The sequence below is a fragment of the Pleurodeles waltl genome, chromosome 7, assembly GCF_031143425.1.
Source record: "Pleurodeles waltl isolate 20211129_DDA chromosome 7, aPleWal1.hap1.20221129, whole genome shotgun sequence".
Lineage (NCBI taxonomy): Eukaryota > Metazoa > Chordata > Amphibia > Caudata > Salamandridae > Pleurodeles > Pleurodeles waltl.
In genome coordinates, this window is record NC_090446.1 from 158,773,177 (window position 1) to 158,792,322 (window position 19,146).

Genomic DNA, 19,146 nt, shown 5'->3' on the forward strand with positions numbered 1-19,146 from the left:
TCTGATATCAATTTAGAAAAAAAGAGTAAAGTTTTATAAATTAGTTGACACCGAAACGATAAAAAATTCCATCAGTACTACTGGAGATATGCAATTTTAACGTTTTAAGGTAAGTATAGTGACTAACAGCACAAAGCGCCAATTGTGGTTAGCTGTTCACGCCAGACCAGAACATAGGCCGACAATGAAGCACTGACCGGAAACCGGGACCAGGTTAGTTCCACTGAGAAATGTACTTTGTGTCATTAATGTGGAATGTTGTCATATGCCAAGTACATTCCGATAAGGGGCTGAGGTGCTGTGATGCGAGGTCCTGGGTCTGTTCTGAGGAAACCCAGATGGCCCAGGAGTACACTCTCCTGACAGCCAAGGGTCTAGGACCCGGGGGATACCTCTAGCGGATCAGGGCTCAGTCCAGTAGAGGTCAGCAGCAGGGGAACAGGCAGGTCCAGTCGAGTCTGAGCAGCAGGAGCAGGGCAGGTCTCTGGAGCTTATGTTCCAGTAGCTCAGAAAAGGACCCCCTCACCCCCAAAAGACGTGTTTCATATTTCCTGCCTCTTTGCCCTGGTCGGAGTCTGTCTGCAACCACAATAGACTAGTGTGACGCTCTGTGTGCGAGTTCAGGCAATGCCTTTGAAGCTCAAGGGTGACAGGTGACAGCTCCGCTCCCCTCCCCAAATCAGGATGACCCATCCAGTCATCACCCAGGCCCTCTATGTGATACTGTCTGGAAGGAACATACATCTAGTCATGAGACCCAGAAAACAGGCACCAAATGGTTATTACAAGAAATGCCAACTTTCTAAAAGTGTCATTTTCAAAATGGACTTAAAACCAAATTTCACCATTAAAGACGTTTTAAAACTACAATTACTCTGACACCAAACATGACATCTCTACCTGCCCCCACGCAAATGTTATCACTTAATAAATATAATAAGGTAATCAATGTAATCCCATAGGAGAGGTAGGCCTTGTAATAATGAAAAAACAAATTAAGAGTTTTTCACTACCAGGACATGTAAGAATAAAACATACATGTACAGATTTTTAGGTTAGGTTTAGGCCTGGCAAAAACGTTTATTTTGCTAAGTCAAAATGATAGATTAAAACTGCACACAGGCTGAAATGGCAGGCCTGGGACACGTTTGTAATGAGCTAATCGGGTGGGTGGCACATTAAGTGCAAAGGCCCACTAGTAGTATAGCTTTTACAGGTCCTTGGTACATGAAGCACTACTTTACTAGGGACATATAAATAAATTAAATGTGACAATGGGGTGCAAGCCAAATTTTTACAGGTTTAGAGGAGAGGCCGCAAGCACTGTAGCACTGGTTAGCAGTGGTAAAGTGTACAGAGCTCTAAAAGCCATCAAAAATGTTTTAGAAAACAAGGGGGTGAAGGCAAAACGTTAAGGAATGAACCTGTAGAGAGGGCAAGATTCAACAAGCATTAAAGCATGTCATCTGCCTACACTGTCTCAGCCGAAGTGCAGCACCTACCTCTTAGCACCAGCGGATTGCGATGCCTGTCTCAGGGTGCTCTACTTGCAGGAGAGCCCTGCAGTCAACAGCTTTCCTGCAGGATTGCCGCTGCAGCTCTCTCAGGCGGCCCAATATGACCAGACTGCTGATGGTTTCATCAGGGGTCACCTATGAGTAGGACTGGCACTCCCCTTGAGTATTACAAGACAGACTAGCTGTACAGTTGGACTCAGGCCGAGGGATCTGACCCGGTCAATCCCTTGCCTGAGACTCTGCCAGGTGACAGCTGCTGCCCCCAAAATGCGTGAATGACCCTGTGGTGCTCTCCTACGGCACACTACGGAGCACTGCATCTGAATGTCCTGCAACTCTTGTTCAAGGGTTCCAAAGTGAGTCTTACAGGCAAGTAATGCAATCAAAAAACTGGAACTCAAACGAGGATTATAAACCTGCATGCTCACTCTGCTCCACAACATTCACTCTGTACCAAGCATGACCCTGCAGGCCGAGTTACCTGCACTGAAGCCAGATAGCCTATCTGAGGGGTGTAGGAAGCTGGCTATTTATGCTGTGTACTGAATGTAAGGGTACACTATGCAGATAGTATAGAAAACCCTTATTGTTTTGCACAGGTTAAATTAATAACCTTAAAGGTCTCTTTTGTGGTAGTGTGGGCGAGGAGTTTAGCATTTGCTGAACATAAAGAGTCAATAACTGAGACACACAAGAGTCTTGAGACGAATTACGAAAAATAAGATTGTTTCTGGCTTCTGAGAGCACAGGCTCTCAGCTCCAGAGGGTCAGAGACTTGTCTGTGATGGCAGGCCAGTCAGCTGAAGAATGGTAGTAGGGGGCACCTCCAAGGTGGAATCAGTATGGATGTATTAAGAGAAGGTGTTTGATACCAAACACCACTATTTTCCTTGAAGCCATCATTTAGCTGGGTCAATTGTGCTGACTAGTGGCCAGTACATGGTTTAAGGTGGCTGCCTGCTCCCCTGCAATCTCTAGGAATGTAAACCGAAATCCCAGTGGCATATCTGCTGCTCATGCAAATATGCCTCCCCCAGTTACCAGGCCAAGAGACTCAACCACAACCTGGGAGAGTCTTCCTTGTCTGTCAGGTAAGTAAGCAGGCTGGATGGTTGCAGGGCCTTCTCTGTCTTACATCCTACTGTCAAGGTGAAGTCCTTTGGGAAGCTGACCTACCTAAGCAGTGTTAGGACCCCATTTAGGATGCTCTTTGTCTGCCTTTTCAGTTTCCTCGCCCAGTCTCTTTTCTGTGGGGTGAGAGGTGTCCACCACTGCTAAACCTATTTTAGCCAGGGCAACACCTAGCTTACCCAATGAGGTCACCCACAAATTGAGTAACCCTACCATGAACAACAGAGTCAGGGGTACTATCTTGCAATATGATATGGGGTCAAGACCACCATGGGAGTGTGGGGGTAGATGGACTGGTTTTTCTTGTCCTTTAATGATAGTGAAAGTGAGGTTTATCCTAGGGGAGGTCACCAATAGGCCTGTGGCTTTAGTGCCCCTAGAAATAGCTGGGTTCCTTAGTTTAAGAAGGGCGTTAGCCAGTACAAACCTCCCCCTTGATTGTCTAAATGAAAATACCCCCCTTGAGGTTGGTCAAAGCCAAAAAGAGGGGCTGGTCCACTACTAGCCCTCGCCTAAGGACTCTGGAGGTGCTGCCATTGCAGATCTTGCAAGGAGACCACACAAGAAAAGGACAAGAAAGAAGTGTAGGAAAGGTGGGCAACTTCTAACCAAAGTTCCAATGAGCCAAAGAGATTTTGCTCCAGAAGAGAAGAACTCCAAAGTTGGTACTGATGAAGCCCAGCCTGACCCACAATAAGCTGAGACTAGTTAGGGGTCTGTTAGACTTGAGATGGTGGCTCCTCAGCTAACAGAAGAAAGAATGGAAGGAAGGTGTTTGCTACAGGATGTAGTGTCCCCCCCCCCCTCATTATGTGTACAACAAATGCTTAACACTACCCTCTGATAAGCCTACTGCTCGACCACACTACCACAAAATAGAGCATTAGAATTATCTACTTTTGCCACTATCTTACCTCTAAGGGGAACCCTTGGACTCTGTGCACACTATTTCTTACTTTGGAACAGTATATACAGAGCCAACTTCCTACACAAAGGCACTCCCCCGTGTGGCCAGCAACATGTCTGGTGTGTGGCAGGAACTGGTCAGCCTACACTAGAAGTCGGGTTGGTATTTAGGGGACATCTCTAAGATGCCCTCTGGGTTTATGTTACAATACATTGCACACTGGCATCAGTGTGCATTTATTGTGCTGAGAAGTTTGAAACCAAACTTCACAGTTTTCAGTGTAGCCGTTATGGAACTGTGGAGTTCGTGTTTGACAAACTCTCAGACCATATACTCTTATGGCTAACCCTGAAATTACAATGTCTAAGGTTTTGCTTAAACACTGTAGGGGCATAGTGCTCATGCACATATGCCCTCTCTTGTGGTATAGTGCACCCTGCCTTAGGGCTGTAAGGCCTGCTAGAGGAGTGACTTACCTATGCCACAGGCAGTGTGAGGTTGGCAGGGCACTCTGAGGGGAGTGCCATGTCGACTTAGTCATTTTATCCCCACCAGCACACACAAGCTGTGAAGCAGTGTGCATGTGCTGAGTGAGGGGTCCCTAGGGTGGCATAAGACATGCTTCAGCCCTTGGATACCTTCCCTGGCATCAGGGCCCTTGGTACCAGGGGAACCAGTTACAAGGGACTTATCTGAGTGCCAGGGCGGTGCCAATTGTGGAGACAAAAGGTACAGTTTAGAGAAAGAACGCTGGTGCTGGGGCCTGGTTAGGAGGGTCCCAGCACATTTTCAAATCATAACTTAGCATCAGCAAAGGCAAAAAGTTAGGGGGTAACCATGCCAAAGAGGCATTTCCTTACACTCTCCACGTACCATGTCTAAGAATCAACAAAAATATAGCAGGGTCTTATCTGCTTCTGCAGATATACCCACGTATCTAATATAATGCACCTAGCCGTAGGGCTGTAACCCCTGCTGTAAGGGTGGCTTACAAATGTTACATGTAGTGTTTAGGGGACATATTACACAGACTGTGTCGTGTCATGTTTTCACTTTTAGGGGGTACCTTGACATGCAGCCTGCTATGGCAGTCTGGCATGAGTTTGGTGCTGGGTCCCTTAAAGTGGCACACATTGTGCTGCAGCTCTAGGCACTGTGCAGCACCTCTGCACTAGAGGTACCACTTACTAAGGACTTACAAAGGTGCCACCGGGTGTCTCGTTTTGGGGAAGGAACACTGACTGGCACCCTGGTTAGCAGGCACCCAGTACACTTCTGTGAGAGCGAGAGAGATTTTCTGCTCTCTGGACGTACTGAAACCAGATCCTAGCTTCCTACACTTAGAGAGGTGCGCAAAAATGGTCATCTTCCACAGCATTTCCTCATAGGCCCGATCCATGTACCCTGTAAGAGCTATATCACAGCTGATGGTAAAAGAATGTGGATATTTGTCTGGCCACAGCCCTCTTGTTCATGTTTACTTTTTAGGGTAGAGTGCAAAGCCCTCTGTCCCTGGTGTAATTTCCTTGTGGGCTTTTAACCACGCCCATGTCACGCCCCTCAGTTTGGTTGGTTTGTGGGCTTGCCTTTTAAAATTTGCTTGATTTAATTACTAAGAAGCATGCAAACGTCATTCCTTTTCCGGTGTCTAGCCCACCGGCAAGCTAATTAAAACATACAAGGCTCCATGTTTTCGGTATGGTTCCTGGACTACTTTTTCTCTAATTCGTAGGCAGCGTGATCTCGCTGGGTATTAGTGGAGTGCTTTTCATAACATTGAACACGTTATATGGATATTTGCACTTTTGCTGGTTACATGGTTAATTGCACTTTTGCAATACGTTTCGCTGCGAGCAAACTTCTGTTTCCTTTTGTGTGTTTGCTTTGCGCTCATGGCGGCCATCAGCTCGCTTATGTGAAACTGTTACTTTTCATTTTCAGTTTATGTGGCAAGAAAAGTCCGGGTACTTATGTGAAACAGTTTTACACATAGAAGTCCGGTTAGGAGTTTACAGGGCTAATAGCTTTAACTCGAGCAAACCCGAGACCCACTGCATTGCAAATGCTCGTTTATTTTTTAGATTGTGTTGAGGCTTATCACTAATAAGTCGCAGAACTCGAGTGAACCATAAGACTCTGAAGTAAGTCTCCAATTTACAACTTGAAGTGGCAAAATGTTAGACGTCTGAATGGTGATTAGTACTTGTGAGCTGCTCGCACTAGTCTGCAATTTACAACTATAAGTAGCAAAATGTTGGACGTCTGAATGGTGGGTGATTAGGACTTGTGAACTGCTCGCACTATATGCATAGCATGCTCTAATATTGCTAAAAGAAGTTTGCAATAATCTTCACTAATTCAACAACTGAATAAAAAGATGGTTAAAAAAATAAAACCAGTATCATGCAAAGGTATTAAAAAGAACCACCTTTAATAATCTTACACCCAAGTAATAGACAGGTGCAACTTGCCAGCATGGTTTTTGCGGTCTTTTTACAGATTGCTCCTGTCAAGGCCACTTACTATACAATACTACCCAGAGCCACTCCTCGTGCAAGACTAGATGGCTGGCGTTTCAATCTCAGTTGCCTTGTCCTTTTTTGCGTCTTTTCTCTTTGTTTGACTTGCACGGAGGAGCTTTTGATTTTGCCACAAATCAGTAGATATTTCCGTTCGGCTGGCTATGAACGCAGCACTGCCTTTAAAATCACTGCATTAATCCACACCAGTTTGTTCCAGGTAAATTAATCTAATAATATTAGTGACCACGGCAATACCAATTTGAAATATTGCAGCTTCGGAAAAACAAACACAATTGGAGCTGCCAAGAATTATCACAACATGGTATCTTAAATAGTTACAGAAATGTGATGAATTAAATCTGTATTAGAGAATTTAGCAGTTTATAGACTATGTAATGGGACAATCGGCAATAACCCATACTGTGAAGTTAATAATTCACAAGAAAACAAATTGTTAAATAAAATTCAACATATAATTTCAACACAGACACTTACCTTCTGTGTCTGTGCTTTTGATGCAAGCGATGTGACCAGGTAAATTGCCGCATCTTTGTGCTTCCAGTTAGTCGCTGGGTTCTTAGAATATTCCAGAAGCATGGAACTAACATAACCAGAAAAGATGCTAGTAACAGGCCCTTCAAAAAACTTGCACAAACCCCGCACTAGGTCACAAGCTGCTCTGCGCCTGGTGTCAATATCTGAGAAACAAAAGAGAAAATGTTTAACAAATACCTCCTACAAATAACTGTACTTCAAGAACCTGACCTGGTAGTCCTGAAAACCAGCTTTTGGTTAAGAGCCACCACACTAGTGCACTGCAAGCAAATTCATAAGCCTGTTTAAGGATTCAAGGAAGAGCACAGGTGACAATCAAATGCATGACTGCAGCTTTTAATTAGTTTAGTATAAATACTGAACAGAGGTATGTTTAAAAAAAAAAAGAAAAAAGAAAAGACACTTTTCTTTTTAGTAGAGCTAAAAACGGAACACAATTCAGTTTTCATTCTTAAGCCCCAGCCTAAAATATACTAAAATGTTTTCATCAAGGGTTTGCACTAGTGCTGTTCATATTCATTCAGTATGTCCAGTGTGAGGCAGGAGCAGTGGCGTCTGAAAGGTTAGAGGAAGAAAGGATTGCTGCAGTAAATGTCAGGTTGCTATAAGCAGATGTTGCACTGAAAGAAAGACACTTAAGTGTTCACACCACTGATGGTTTGCAAAGGCCAGAGTGTTCTTATTCGGGAGCGCGTCCAAGGGGTAGGTTGAGCCGCCCTCCACCAGGTCCGTCCACAAAGTATGTTGTGCTGATCTGGCTTATGGCCCGCGTGATCCCATGAAGCCCCTACTCAATCTAGGAGGGGTGACGATTAGGAACTAAACACTTGATCACAATAGACTTGTGTAAGTGACTGACGATTACCTTTTTTTGACTATCAGCAATACTACATATTAGCTAACTTAGCTGTAAAATTGGAGAAGTTCTTTCACACTAGGTCCTGAAGAAGCGTCATTGGATCCGTTCTGGACCACGAGACGTGAAACATGTCGACCCAATTCTGAGGTGGGTCTCGTAGTACCCTGACCCTCCCATCACTAGACATATAGTTTGAAAGGGGCTGAGCATCATCTCTATCTCACTTTCTCTTTTTGATATTTTAATCTTGGCCTTCACCCTAATCTAAACAGAATAAAGTTAGCATTTATCTAGGGTCCTGAGCCAATTTTATTCCTATTTCATTCTTTGAACTCTCCCCGTTTCTTCCTCCCTACTCATTTGCGGGACAGTGAGGCATCATCGAGAAAAAGATCTCCGGCAAAGAGCCCCCCACTGGGTGGTGCCCGTCAGACATTGCAGCGCCGGTCTGACGAGGAGCTGGTCCGATGATGAAGCATGACACCCATTTGGGTGTGTGAGGACTCTTGCTCCTATCAATTAGGACCCCAGAGTACTCTATAGTTCACCTTGGTCTCTTAGGAACAGTGTACTGCTTTAATAGTCACTTGCATCGGAGGGTATACACTGGACCTTTAATCCTCCCTATCCCCATTATTTTTTATATGTTCTAATGACCTTATGGCCTGCCACGCTGTAAGCTTTAGTGTACACTTAAAGCATATTCCGTTGTTAGCAGTCAAAGCAGATATATTATCCATCAGCAATGAAAACAAAGTGGTCAGACTGACATGCACAAAAAGTGGTATTCGCTTATTTTGCACAGAGGATGGGTTAAACATAATGAATTGGTTAAGACTCATCAAGAAATTGGTCTTCACCCATGTCAGCACAAATTAGTTGTGGTAAAGGATGAACTAGCAATACAGAAAGCTTATGGAAGCATTAGGATGTTAAGCATATTCACATTCTGTATTTGCTATCTCCCACAAAGGGGGTGCCGGACACAGAAAGGCTATATCAGACATTTTTCTTTAGAACTAATGGGTTGTTCGTTTGGGCCTTATTACCGCTATGCTTTAGCCAAGCACACTTCTTTGAATGCATTATCTTTCTACTGAAAAAAACACACAATCTAGTTAATCTTTCTTATACCACTCAAATCAGGGCCATTAAAAGAAGCTAATGTTTTACTGGATTGTGAATAATGGGCGCATGGGTGAAAACATGGAGTTGAGGGAGTATTTTTTGTCTTTTCATGTAAGAAAAAAGTAGTTACAAGTGGGGTGTATGAAATATTTAGAAAAGCTCACCTATTTTATTATGCACTATTTAGTCATTCAGGTGTGAATATAATTTCACTAAGGCAGAGAGCCTATGAAAGGTAGTTTAAGCTTCTTGAGTTTATTTATGCTACTCAAGATTTTGGTTAAAGCTTCCTAAATCATCACATGATGCTCAGAATGAGAGTTTTGGCCTGGAACCAGGGTATGTGGTGGGTAGAGACAAGATGGAAGTTTAAGGAACTGGGAGGTGCTTACAATCTATTGCGTTTATGTCTCCTGCACTAGGAGCCTTTAATATTTCTGGGGGCCCGGAATATCTTTACATTTGTACTAAATAAATAGGAATATAAAATTAAACTGAATAGCGAGTGATAAAGCTCCATCCCATTTTGAATCAGCACGCAAAAATGTATTTTTATGCTCAAATCCTTCATAACATTTACGGATTAGATGGATTATGTATGATACAAATCCACACGCAAAGCGATAGCCAATAACGCATGTCAGGGGAGCCAAGAAAGCTAGATAAACATTAACAGAACTAGGGCATCTTTAGTCTGCCTTTTCTAGTCAATGGTTTCTTTGGAATGGGGAACAGTATGGTACAACAACAACGACTAAGAATAAGTTAGTTAGAAGAAAAAAAGAAAACACCCTTGTAGGAAGTTGGCTCTGTATGCACTATTTCAAAGTAAGGAATAGTATGCACAGAGTCCAAGGGTTCCCCGTAGAGGTAAGATAGTGGCAAAAAGAGATAATACTAATGCTCTATTTTGTGGTAGTGTGGTCGAGCAGTAGGCTTATCCATGGAGTAGTGTTAAGCATTTGTTGTACATACACACAGGCAATAAATGAGGAACACACTCCGAGACAAATCCAGCCAATAGGTTTTGTTATAGAAAAATATCTTTTCTTAGTTTATTTTAAGAACCACAGGTTCAAATTCTACATGTAATATCTCATTTGAAAGGTATTGCAGGTAAGTACTTTAGGAACTTTAAATCATTACACTAGCATGAATACTTTTTTCATAAAACACAATAAGCTGTTTTAAAAGTGGACACAGTGCAATTTTCACAGTTCCTGGGGGGAGGTAAGTTCTCGTTAGTTTTCACAGGTAAGTAAGTCACTTACAGGTTTCAGTTTTTGGTCCACGGTAGCCCACCGTTGGGGGTTCAGAGCAACCCCAAGGTTACCACACCAGCAGCTCAGGGCCGGTCAGGTGCAGAGGTCAAAGAGGTGCCCAAAACGCATAGGCTGCAATGGAGAGAAGGGGGTGCCCCGGTTCCGGTCTGCCAGCAGGTAAGTACCCGCGTCGTCGGAGGGCAGACCAGGGGGGTTTTGTAGGGCACCGGGGGGGGGACACAAGTTCACACAAAAAAGTACACCCTCAGCGGCACTGGGGCGGCCGGGTGCAGTGTAGAAACAAGCGTTGGGTTTTCAATGTAAATCAATGAGAGATCAAGGGATCTCTTCAGCGTCGCAGGCAGGCAAGGGGGGGGGGGGCTCCTCGGGGTAGCCACCACCTGGGCAAGGGAGAGGGCCTCCTGGGGGTCACTCCTGCACAGGAGTTCCGTTCCTTTAGGTGCTGGGGGCTGCGGGTGCAGGGTCTTTTCCAGCCGTCGGAAAATGGAGTTCAGGCAGTCGCGGTCAGGGGGAGCCTCGGGATTCCCTCTGCAGGCGTCGCTGTGGGGGCTCAGGGGGGACAACTTTGGTTACTCACGGTCTCGGAGTCGCCGGAGGGTCCTCCCTGAGGTGTTGGTTCTCCACCAGTCGAGTCGGGGTCGCCGGGTGCAGTGTTGCAAGTCTCACGCTTCTTGCGGGGGAGTTGCAGGGGTCTTTAAAGCTGCTCCTTGAAACAAAGTTGCAGTTCTTTTGGAGCAGTGCCGCTGTCCTCTGGAGTTTCTTGGTCTCTTGGAAGTAGGGCAGTCCTCTGAGGATTCAGAGGTCGCTGGTCCTGGAGAAAGCGTCGCTGGAGCAGGGTTCTTTAGAAGGCAGGAGACAGGCCGGTAGGACTGGGGCCAAAGCAGTTGGTGGTGTCTTTCTTCTTCTGCAGGGGTTTTCAGCTCAGCAGTCGTCTTCTTCGGTAAGTTGCAGGAATCTAAATTCTTAGGTTCAGGGGAGCCCTTAAATACTAAAGTTAAGGGCGTGTTTAGGTCTGGGGGGTTAGTAGCCAATGGCTACTAGCCCTGAGGGTGGGTACACCCTCTTTGTGCCTCCTCCCAAGGGGAGGGGGTCACATCCCTAATCCTATTGGGGAATCCTCCATCTGCAAGATGGAGGATTTCTAAAAGTTAGAGTCACTTCAGCTCAGGACACCTTAGGGGCTGTCCTGACTGGCCAGTGACTCCTCCTTGTTATTCTCATTATTTCCTCCGGCCTTGCCGCCAAAAGTGGGGGCCGTGGCCGGAGGGGGCGGGCAACTCCACTAGCTGGAGTGTCCTGCGGTGCTGGCACAAAGGGGTGAGCCTTTGAGGCTCACCGCCAGGTGTCACAGCTCCTGCCTGGGGGAGGTGTTAGCATCTCCACCCAGTGCAGGCTTTGTTACTGGCCTCAGAGTGACAAAGGCACTCTCCCCATGGGGCCAGCAACATGTCTCGGTTGTGGCAGGCTGCTGGAACTAGTCAGCCTACACAGATAGTCGGTTAAGGTTTCAGGGGGCACCTCTAAGGTGCCCTCTGGGGTGTATTTCACAATAAAATGTACACTGGCATCAGTGTGCATTTATTGTGCTGAGAAGTTTGATACCAAACTTCCCAGTTTTCAGTGTAGCCATTATGGTGCTGTGGAGTCCGTGTTTGACAGACTCCCAGACCATATACTCTTATGGCTACCCTGCACTTACAATGTCTAAGGTTTGGCTTAGACACTGTAGGGGCACAGTACTCATGTACTGGTGCCCTCACCTATGGTATAGTGCACCCTGCCTTAGGGCTGTAAGGCCTACTAGAGGGGTGACTTATCTATACTGCATAGGCAGTGTGAGGTTGGCATGGCACCCTGAGGGGAGTGCCATGTCGACTTACTCGTTTTGTTCTCACCAGCACACACAAGCTGGTAAGCAGTGTGTCTGTGCTGAGTGAGGGGTCCCCAGGGTGGCATAAGACATGCTGCAGCCCTTAGAGACCTTCCCTGGCATCAGGGCCCTTGGTACCAGGGGTACCAGTTACAAGGGACTTACCTGGATGCCAGGGGGTGCCAATTGTGGAATCAAAAGTACAGGTTAGGGAAAGAACACTGGTGCTGGGGCCTGGTTATCAGGCCTCAGCACACTTTCAATTCAAAACATAGCATCAGCAAAGGCAAAAAGTCAGGGGGTAACCATGCCAAGGAGCCATTTCCTTACAACCCTTGTCCAATTTGTTTTTGGAGAGTAAGGCATACAAGCTCAAATTCCGTTCTGAATAACAATGTAACAGAAAAAGACAAACACTTTTACATGTGCTCCATTCGAGTAAATGAACATGATGAACAAGTTACTTTCGGTAACGCCGTCTCTGGTACAGACTATCAAGCCGCCGATTCCTTACCTTAGAATATTCTCCAGGTGTCAGCCCGGTTCCAGAGATTTTTGGTGAGCAGTACCCCACGCGCGCTAGTAGGTGGAGTCATTGGTACTCGAAGTGACATAGGCGGTGCCACCCCAGTGCGCGGACATCTGTTTCTTTTAGCAACTATCCACGCCAGAAGCAGGGCACCACAGGGAACACTGTTAACTGGTGTGCAAAGGTAGAGCCCTTAAGGGGGTTAACCTTTAACAATATAATCCACTCGCAGTGTGGGGAGGATCAGTAAGGAATCTGTGGCTAGAAAGTCTCTACCTGATAAGGCGTTAGCGAAGATAAGTAATTTGTACAGCTGATAGATTTCTAGCCGCAGATTCCTTCCCTTAGAATAGATACTAAAGCAATACCATCCTCGGAGGTGGGGCTGCAATACAGTTTAGTCTAAAGTCCTGTAGGAGTGACCAGGCAAAATTACTGTCATGCTAGACCTGACTGTCTAGACAAGGGCGGTTAGTAAACGTGTGCAAGGAATCCCATGTTGCTGCCTGACAGATACAAAGGACAGGAACTCCTTGAGCTAATGCAGTGGTCACAGCTTTGGCTCTGGTAGAGTGAGCTTGCAAAACCTCAGGGGGTTGCTTTTTGGACAATGCATAGCAGATTTTGATGCACAGAACTATCCATTGCGAGATGGTTCACTTCTGAACCGCCTTCCCTTTTTTGGCTCCAACATACCCCACAAAGAGATGATCGTCCATCCGGGACTAACTAGTACGATCAAGGTAGAACAACAACACTCTTTTTGGGTCTACAGAAAAAAAAAAAAAGAGTCTCTCCTCTTTCTAAGAGGGGTGAGTTGGAGTATAAAAGGTAGTCAGAGTGATGGACCAGCCTACATGGAAAGGAGATGCTCCCTATGGTAACAAGGGTGCTCTAGTTCAAAGAATCAGTTTGGCTGGAAGAAAGCAAGATATGGAGTATGTGCAGACAGTGCCTATTACTCATTGACCCTCCCAGCAGATGTTATCACCACCAGAAAGGCTGTTTTGATGGTCCGCAGTGTGAATGGATAGTAGTAGAGCAGCTCAAAGGGAGCGCCAATCAGCAAAGTAAGAATGTAGTTAGGATCCCACTGGCATAATAAAAGACACTGGGTAGAACAAATACTGAGGCCTTTCAAGAACTTATCCACTACAGAGGATTTAAGAAGAGATGGCTGATCTGGCAACTGGCAGAAAGATACCTTTCAATGTGCCCAAAGAAGAACTTGGCTGGGCAAAGCAAAGGATGAACTAAAGAACCTGGGAGATGGTGCAGATAGAGGGTCGACTTGTTTATCTGCACACGCATGCCACAAACTTGCTTCAAAAGGCAGGAGTATTCTGTCTTGTTGGAGGGATGCCTGGCTGTCAAGATAACACTGCAGACTTTGGGCAGCAGGTCAAAAGCTGTCAATTGTCACCACTCAATCTCCTTACATGAAGGCGAAGTCTACTGGTTCGGGAGAAGAATTCTGCCCTACTGCTGAGACAGAAGATCTTCTTGAAGAGGCAGTCGGTTGGAGAACTAATGCTCAACAGCTCGGTATACCAGACTTTCCGTGCTCAATCAAGAGCCACAAGATCGACTTAGGCTCAGTGATTCCCGATCTTCCGGAGAAGTCTGTGCAGGAGTGATATTGGTGGAAAGGAATGCAAGAGGGCAGAGTTCTACTCCAGATGATGAGCCTCTGAGCTGCATGCAAACTGCTGACATTGCGTATTCTCTGCAGAAGCAAACATATCTAACCAATTTTATCCCCACTCTTGAAAGAGACCTTGCTTCACCTCCGGATGGAGATGCAGTTAGTGATCCGTTGGCATTGACAGTTTAGTTTGTCCGCTCTGGAGCTTAAGGAGCCCATCAGATGTTGAACCACTAGGTATATGCCGTGGTGTTCCAGCCATGTCCAGAGGCGCAAGACACCTTGACATACGGTTCACGACTCCACCCAACCCGGTTTCATGAAATACCACATGGCAGTGGTGTTATCTGTAAATACCTGTAATAGCCTTCTACTGAAAGAAGGAAGAAAGGCTTTCAATGCCAACCGGATCACTCGAAGCTCCAACAGATTAATATGAAGCCCGGATTCTGCCAGAGGTCAGATGGCCACCCTAGCCCAGAAATGATGCATTTGTCACTACAGCCAGCTCTGGTTGGGGAAGAGAGTGGGGTTTGCCACTGACCCAATTCCAATTCATTAGCCACCATTTTAGATCTTTGGCAGTTACCTCAGAGATCTGGACGATGTCAGAGATTACCCTGATGCTGCGCTCAACTAGGACTTCTGGTCCCACTGCACAGCCCACATATGCCAGACATGTCACAAGCAGGATGCAAGAAAAGGTTATGTGGTTTGGAGGCTTCAACTGTCAGGAGGGGGGTGGGGGCGCACTGTTGTTATCAAGGTTAGTGAGAGAACTGGCCTGACTTTTCTCTACCTGTCCCACTTGGTATGTTGGAGATGCGCACATGCCCCTGAGAAGATTGTGAAACTTGCTGGCTAGGAGAGTAGACTAGGTTGAAAGTCCCTTCCGTGGCCACAAAAGGGGCAGAAGGTAAACTGGGATTTGCGAGGGGCCATGAAAAGACCCAAGGACCTGGCCGTAGCCCCCGTCTTTAAAGCGATCCAGCACTGTGTGTCTGCCTTCTCTCAGAAGAGGCAGGAGCCATCAATGGGCATGCCCATCAAAGAGGGCTGGACATTTCCCGAGATGCCAATGTTTCACACCAGGCATTTTACCTAAGGGCCACCAACAAAAATTACTCTGCCCAGTGTGTCCGTCGTGTCCAGTCCACATCTTATGTGGAACTTGGCTGCTTCTCTCCCATCAGCAATAGCTTCAGTATGGCTCGGACTCCTTCAAGCACCTGCACAACTAAATTTAAGATCGTATGGAAGTATCGCCCCAAGAGGCACACAGATTTCACCAAATGCAGTACCAGGCTGGCAGTAGAGAACATTCTCTTCCCGATGGTATTCCGCCTTTTCGATTCCCTATCCAGTGGAGTGGAATACAGTTTGATTTTGAGGTGCAGGCCTGGACACCACCAAGCTCTCCGGGGTGGTGTGCTGGGTGAGGAAACTCTGATCCCCTAGGGCGGACACTAGCTGGCAATTGTCCTATGCACAGGAGCCCCTCTCCAAGGCTTGGGCCAGGCCCCGAATAGGAAGTCAGTACAGATTTATTAATTGGGAGTGATGGTTTAGCAGGGGCAACTCCCGGCTGAAGCACCTCTGTCAACGCATTTGTCTTTACTGCCACTGAGGATAGCGTAAGGTCCAAGATATCAGCAGCTCTTTGCACCACCAGTGCAAATGAGACACCTACCTTCATATCCACAATAGTGGGGAGAGACCAGGCAAGAGTCTGGGGAGGTGTCCAGTACACTGGCATCTGTCAGATGCTCATACCAGCTGTCCTCAGGATCCTCTAATGTCTGGAATCCATAGCAGTCCACAGACTCCTCCCAATCATCACACTAGCTCTGGAGCTGGCTTCAGACACTACCTGTCCGGCTCCATGTCGGAGTTGTGAATGATGGGGTGGCGGCACCACCACTGGGGGTTGGTGGAACCAGGGAAGTTGAGGTCACTCTACTTGCACCGCTCCGCATCGGTTACTGTATCCGTGGGACCTGACCGGTGTCAAGGGCAAGTCTGCTGGCAGAAGACCAGTAGGGGCCTCTACCGGACCTGTGAGGCCTGAGGCCAATCAAGAGGGGGCAAGCCACCCCCAGAAAACGTACATGGCCTCATAAAATTCTTTGAGTTGGAAATGGGGTCGCTCCGGCTCCCAGAAACTCAGGGAGGCACAGAGACAACCCAGGCTCCACTGCAGAGACAGGCTTCCAGTGCAGACAGCCTTACAACTCGTCTGAAGACTTGTGTGGCAAAGTCAAAGACCTCTTTGATGACAACTTTTGTGTGGAACGAATCAGACTTATCGGATGACTTGGAGAGGGACGAAGATTGCCAGGTACAACTTTGTGAGCGATCTCAGGAGCTTCCTCATGAACAAGATCTGTAATGTCTTGGGAGTCAGGCAGCGCAGAGCTGGAGAGACTGCTACCTTAGGATTCATGGCGCGAAAATCCTTGCAAGTCTTGGTGTTATGATCATGGTCCAGACACCAAAAGCAAACCAAGTGTGGGTCAGTCAGACATTTGACTGACTGCTGCCTCATGTTTTAAAACCTAGCTTTCTGGTTGATCTCCTGCTCACCACAAGACAAAGTATTGAAAAATCAATTAAATAGTTGAAAAAGTGTCAGTCAGTAAATGACTTGGGGTAGCTCTCTCTGGATCGGCACGGACAGGAACAGAAAGAAAGGAAGTGATGCCAGTCCTCTGCAGTGGCGCCTATATATGCAACGCGCATGTCGCTTTGAACAGAGAAGCGCTGTAGACAATGCCAAATGGAGCTGGACAATTCCACCTACCAGCGTGCAGGGGTTCTGCTCACCAAAAATTTCCATATTCAGTCTGACACCAGAGGAATATTCTAAGGTAAGCAATCTGCAGCTAGAAGTCGCTACCAGATTTTGAGGTCTGGGATTACAATGAAGTAGGCATCACAACCTACGCACAATATGATTGCGACAGCTTCTAATCTGATGATTAATAACTGCTGCTTTCCAGACAGTGTTAACTTCCGCTGCCAATGGCATTGCAGTGCCACTAGAGAGTGAAGGCGGATGAGCAGTAAAGTAATACATTAAAAATAAAGATACACCAATATTACAAAGTAAAGTGTATGCAGGCACTGTACTAATGGGTATTTCATAAGCATGCAAATTAAATTACCAGATCCTTCCAAATCTCTTCTAATGTACTCTTCAGAATTATCTTCAAAAGCCTCTTCATCAGCAGCTGCAAGATAGGGAAAATTCAGTTGTTTAAAACTCCATAAAAAGGGAATATACAAAGCGTGCTATAATTCAACACACACATGATTTGTCTTATTCAGCCCAAGGAAAAGAGACCGAGGAACACAAAGTCAGATGACCTCAGAGAGGCGGCAGAGCGCAAGAGAGCAAAAGCGCACGTCGCGCAGGAGGCAGAGCGCAAGAGAGCAAAAGCGCACGTCGCGCAGGAGGCAGAGCGCAAGAGAGCAAAAGCGCACGTCGCGCAGGAGGCAGAGCGCAAGAGAGCGAGAGCAAAAGCGCACGTCGCGCAGGAGGCAGAGCGCAAGAGAGCGAGAGCAAAAGCGCTCGTCGCGCAGGAGGCAGAGCGCAAGAGAGCGAGAGCAAAAGCACGCGTCGCGCAGGAGGCAGCAAGCGTGCGTCGCAGGAGGCAGCAAGCGCGAGCAAATGCGTGCGTCGCGCAGGAGGCAGCGAGCGAGAGCAAATGCGTGCGTCGCGCAGGAGGCAGCGAGCGAGAGCAAATGCGTGCGTCGCGCAGGAGGCAGCGAGCGAGAGCAAATGCGTGCGTCGCGCAGGAGGCAGAGAGCGAGAGAGCGCGCAGGAGGCAGAGAGCGCGCAGGAGGCAGAGAGCGCGCAGGAGGCAGAGAGCGCGCAGGAGGCAGAGAGCGCGCAGGAGGCAGAGAGCGCGCAGGAGGCAGAGAGCGAGAGAGCGCGCAGGAGGCAGAGAGCGAGAGAGCGCGCAGGAGGCAGAGAGCGAGAGAGCGCGCAGGAGGCAGAGAGCGAGAGAGCGCGCAGGAGGCAGAGAGCGAGAGAGCGCGCAGGAGGCAGAGAGCGAGAGAGCGCGCAGGAGGCAGAGAGCGAGAGAGCGCGCAGGAGGCAGAGAGCGAGAGCGCGCGCAGGAGGCAGAGAGCGAGAGCGCGCGCAGGAGGCAGAGAGCGAGAGCGCGCGCAGGAGGCAGAGAGCGAGAGCGCGCGCAGGAGGCAGAGAGCGAGAGCGCGCGCAGGAGGCAGAGAGCGAGAGAGCGCGCAGGAGGCAGAGAGCGAGAGAGAGCGCAGGAGGCAGAGAGCGAGAGAGAGCGCAGGAGGCAGAGAGCGAGAGAGCGCAGGAGGCAGAGAGCGAGAGAGCGCAGGAGGCAGAGAGCGAGAGAGCGCAGGAGGCAGAGAGCGAGAGCGCAGGAGGCAGAGAGCGAGAGAGCGCAGGAGGCAGAGAGCGAGAGAGCGCAGGAGGCAGAGAGCGAGAGAGCGCAGGAGGCAGAGAGCGAGAGAGCGCAGGAGGCAGAGAGCGAGAGAGCGCAGGAGGCAGAGAGCGAGAGAGCGCAGGAGGCAGAGAGCGAGAGAGCGCAGGAGGCAGAGAGCGAGAGAGCGAGAGAGCGCAGGAGGCAGAGAGCGAGAGAGCGAGAGAGCGCAGGAGGCAGAGAGCGAGAGAGCGAGAGAGCGCAGGAGGCAGAGAGCGAGAGAGCGAGAGAGCGCAGGAGGCAGAGAGCGAGAGAGCGAGAGAGCGCAGGAGGCAGAGAGCGAGAGAGCGAGAGAGCGCAGGAGGCAGAGAGCGAGAGAGCGAGAGAGCGCAGGAGGCAGAGAGCGAGAGAGCGAGAGAGCGCAGGAGGCAGAGAGCGAGAGAGCGCAGGAGGCAGAGAGCGAGAGAGCGCAGGAGGCAGAGAGCGAGAGAGCGCAGGAGGCAGAGAGCGAGAGAGCGCAGGAGGCAGAGAGCGAGAGAGCGCAGGAGGCAGAGAGCGAGAGAGCGCAGGAGGCAGAGAGCGAGAGAGCGCAGGAGGCAGAGCGCAGGAGGCAGAGCGCAGGAGGCAGAGCGCAGGAGGCAGAGCGCAGGAGGCAGAGCGCAGGAGGCAGAGCGCAGGAGGCAGAGCGCAGGAGGCAGAGCGCGAGAGCGCAGGAGGCAGAGCGCGAGAGCGCAGGAGGCAGAGAGCGAGAGCGCAGGAGGCAGAGAGCGAGAGCGCAGGAGGCAGAGCGCGAGAGCGCAGGA

The 19,146-nt window shown here is 48.3% G+C and overlaps 1 protein-coding gene across 2 annotated transcripts in view; it reads right to left on the minus strand.

The window, feature by feature from the left end:
- CSE1L (chromosome segregation 1 like) overlaps positions 1-19,146 on the minus strand; it is a 296,982-nt gene that overhangs the window by 177,491 nt on the left and 100,345 nt on the right. For both annotated transcript variants that reach the window (XM_069243443.1, XM_069243444.1), the window contains 2 exons: positions 17,111-17,176; positions 6,573-6,775 (listed from right to left, as the gene is read on the minus strand). In XM_069243443.1, coding sequence (XP_069099544.1) covers positions 6,573-6,775; positions 17,111-17,176 — 269 coding nt within the window. The remainder of the gene's footprint in view (positions 1-6,572; positions 6,776-17,110; positions 17,177-19,146) is intronic.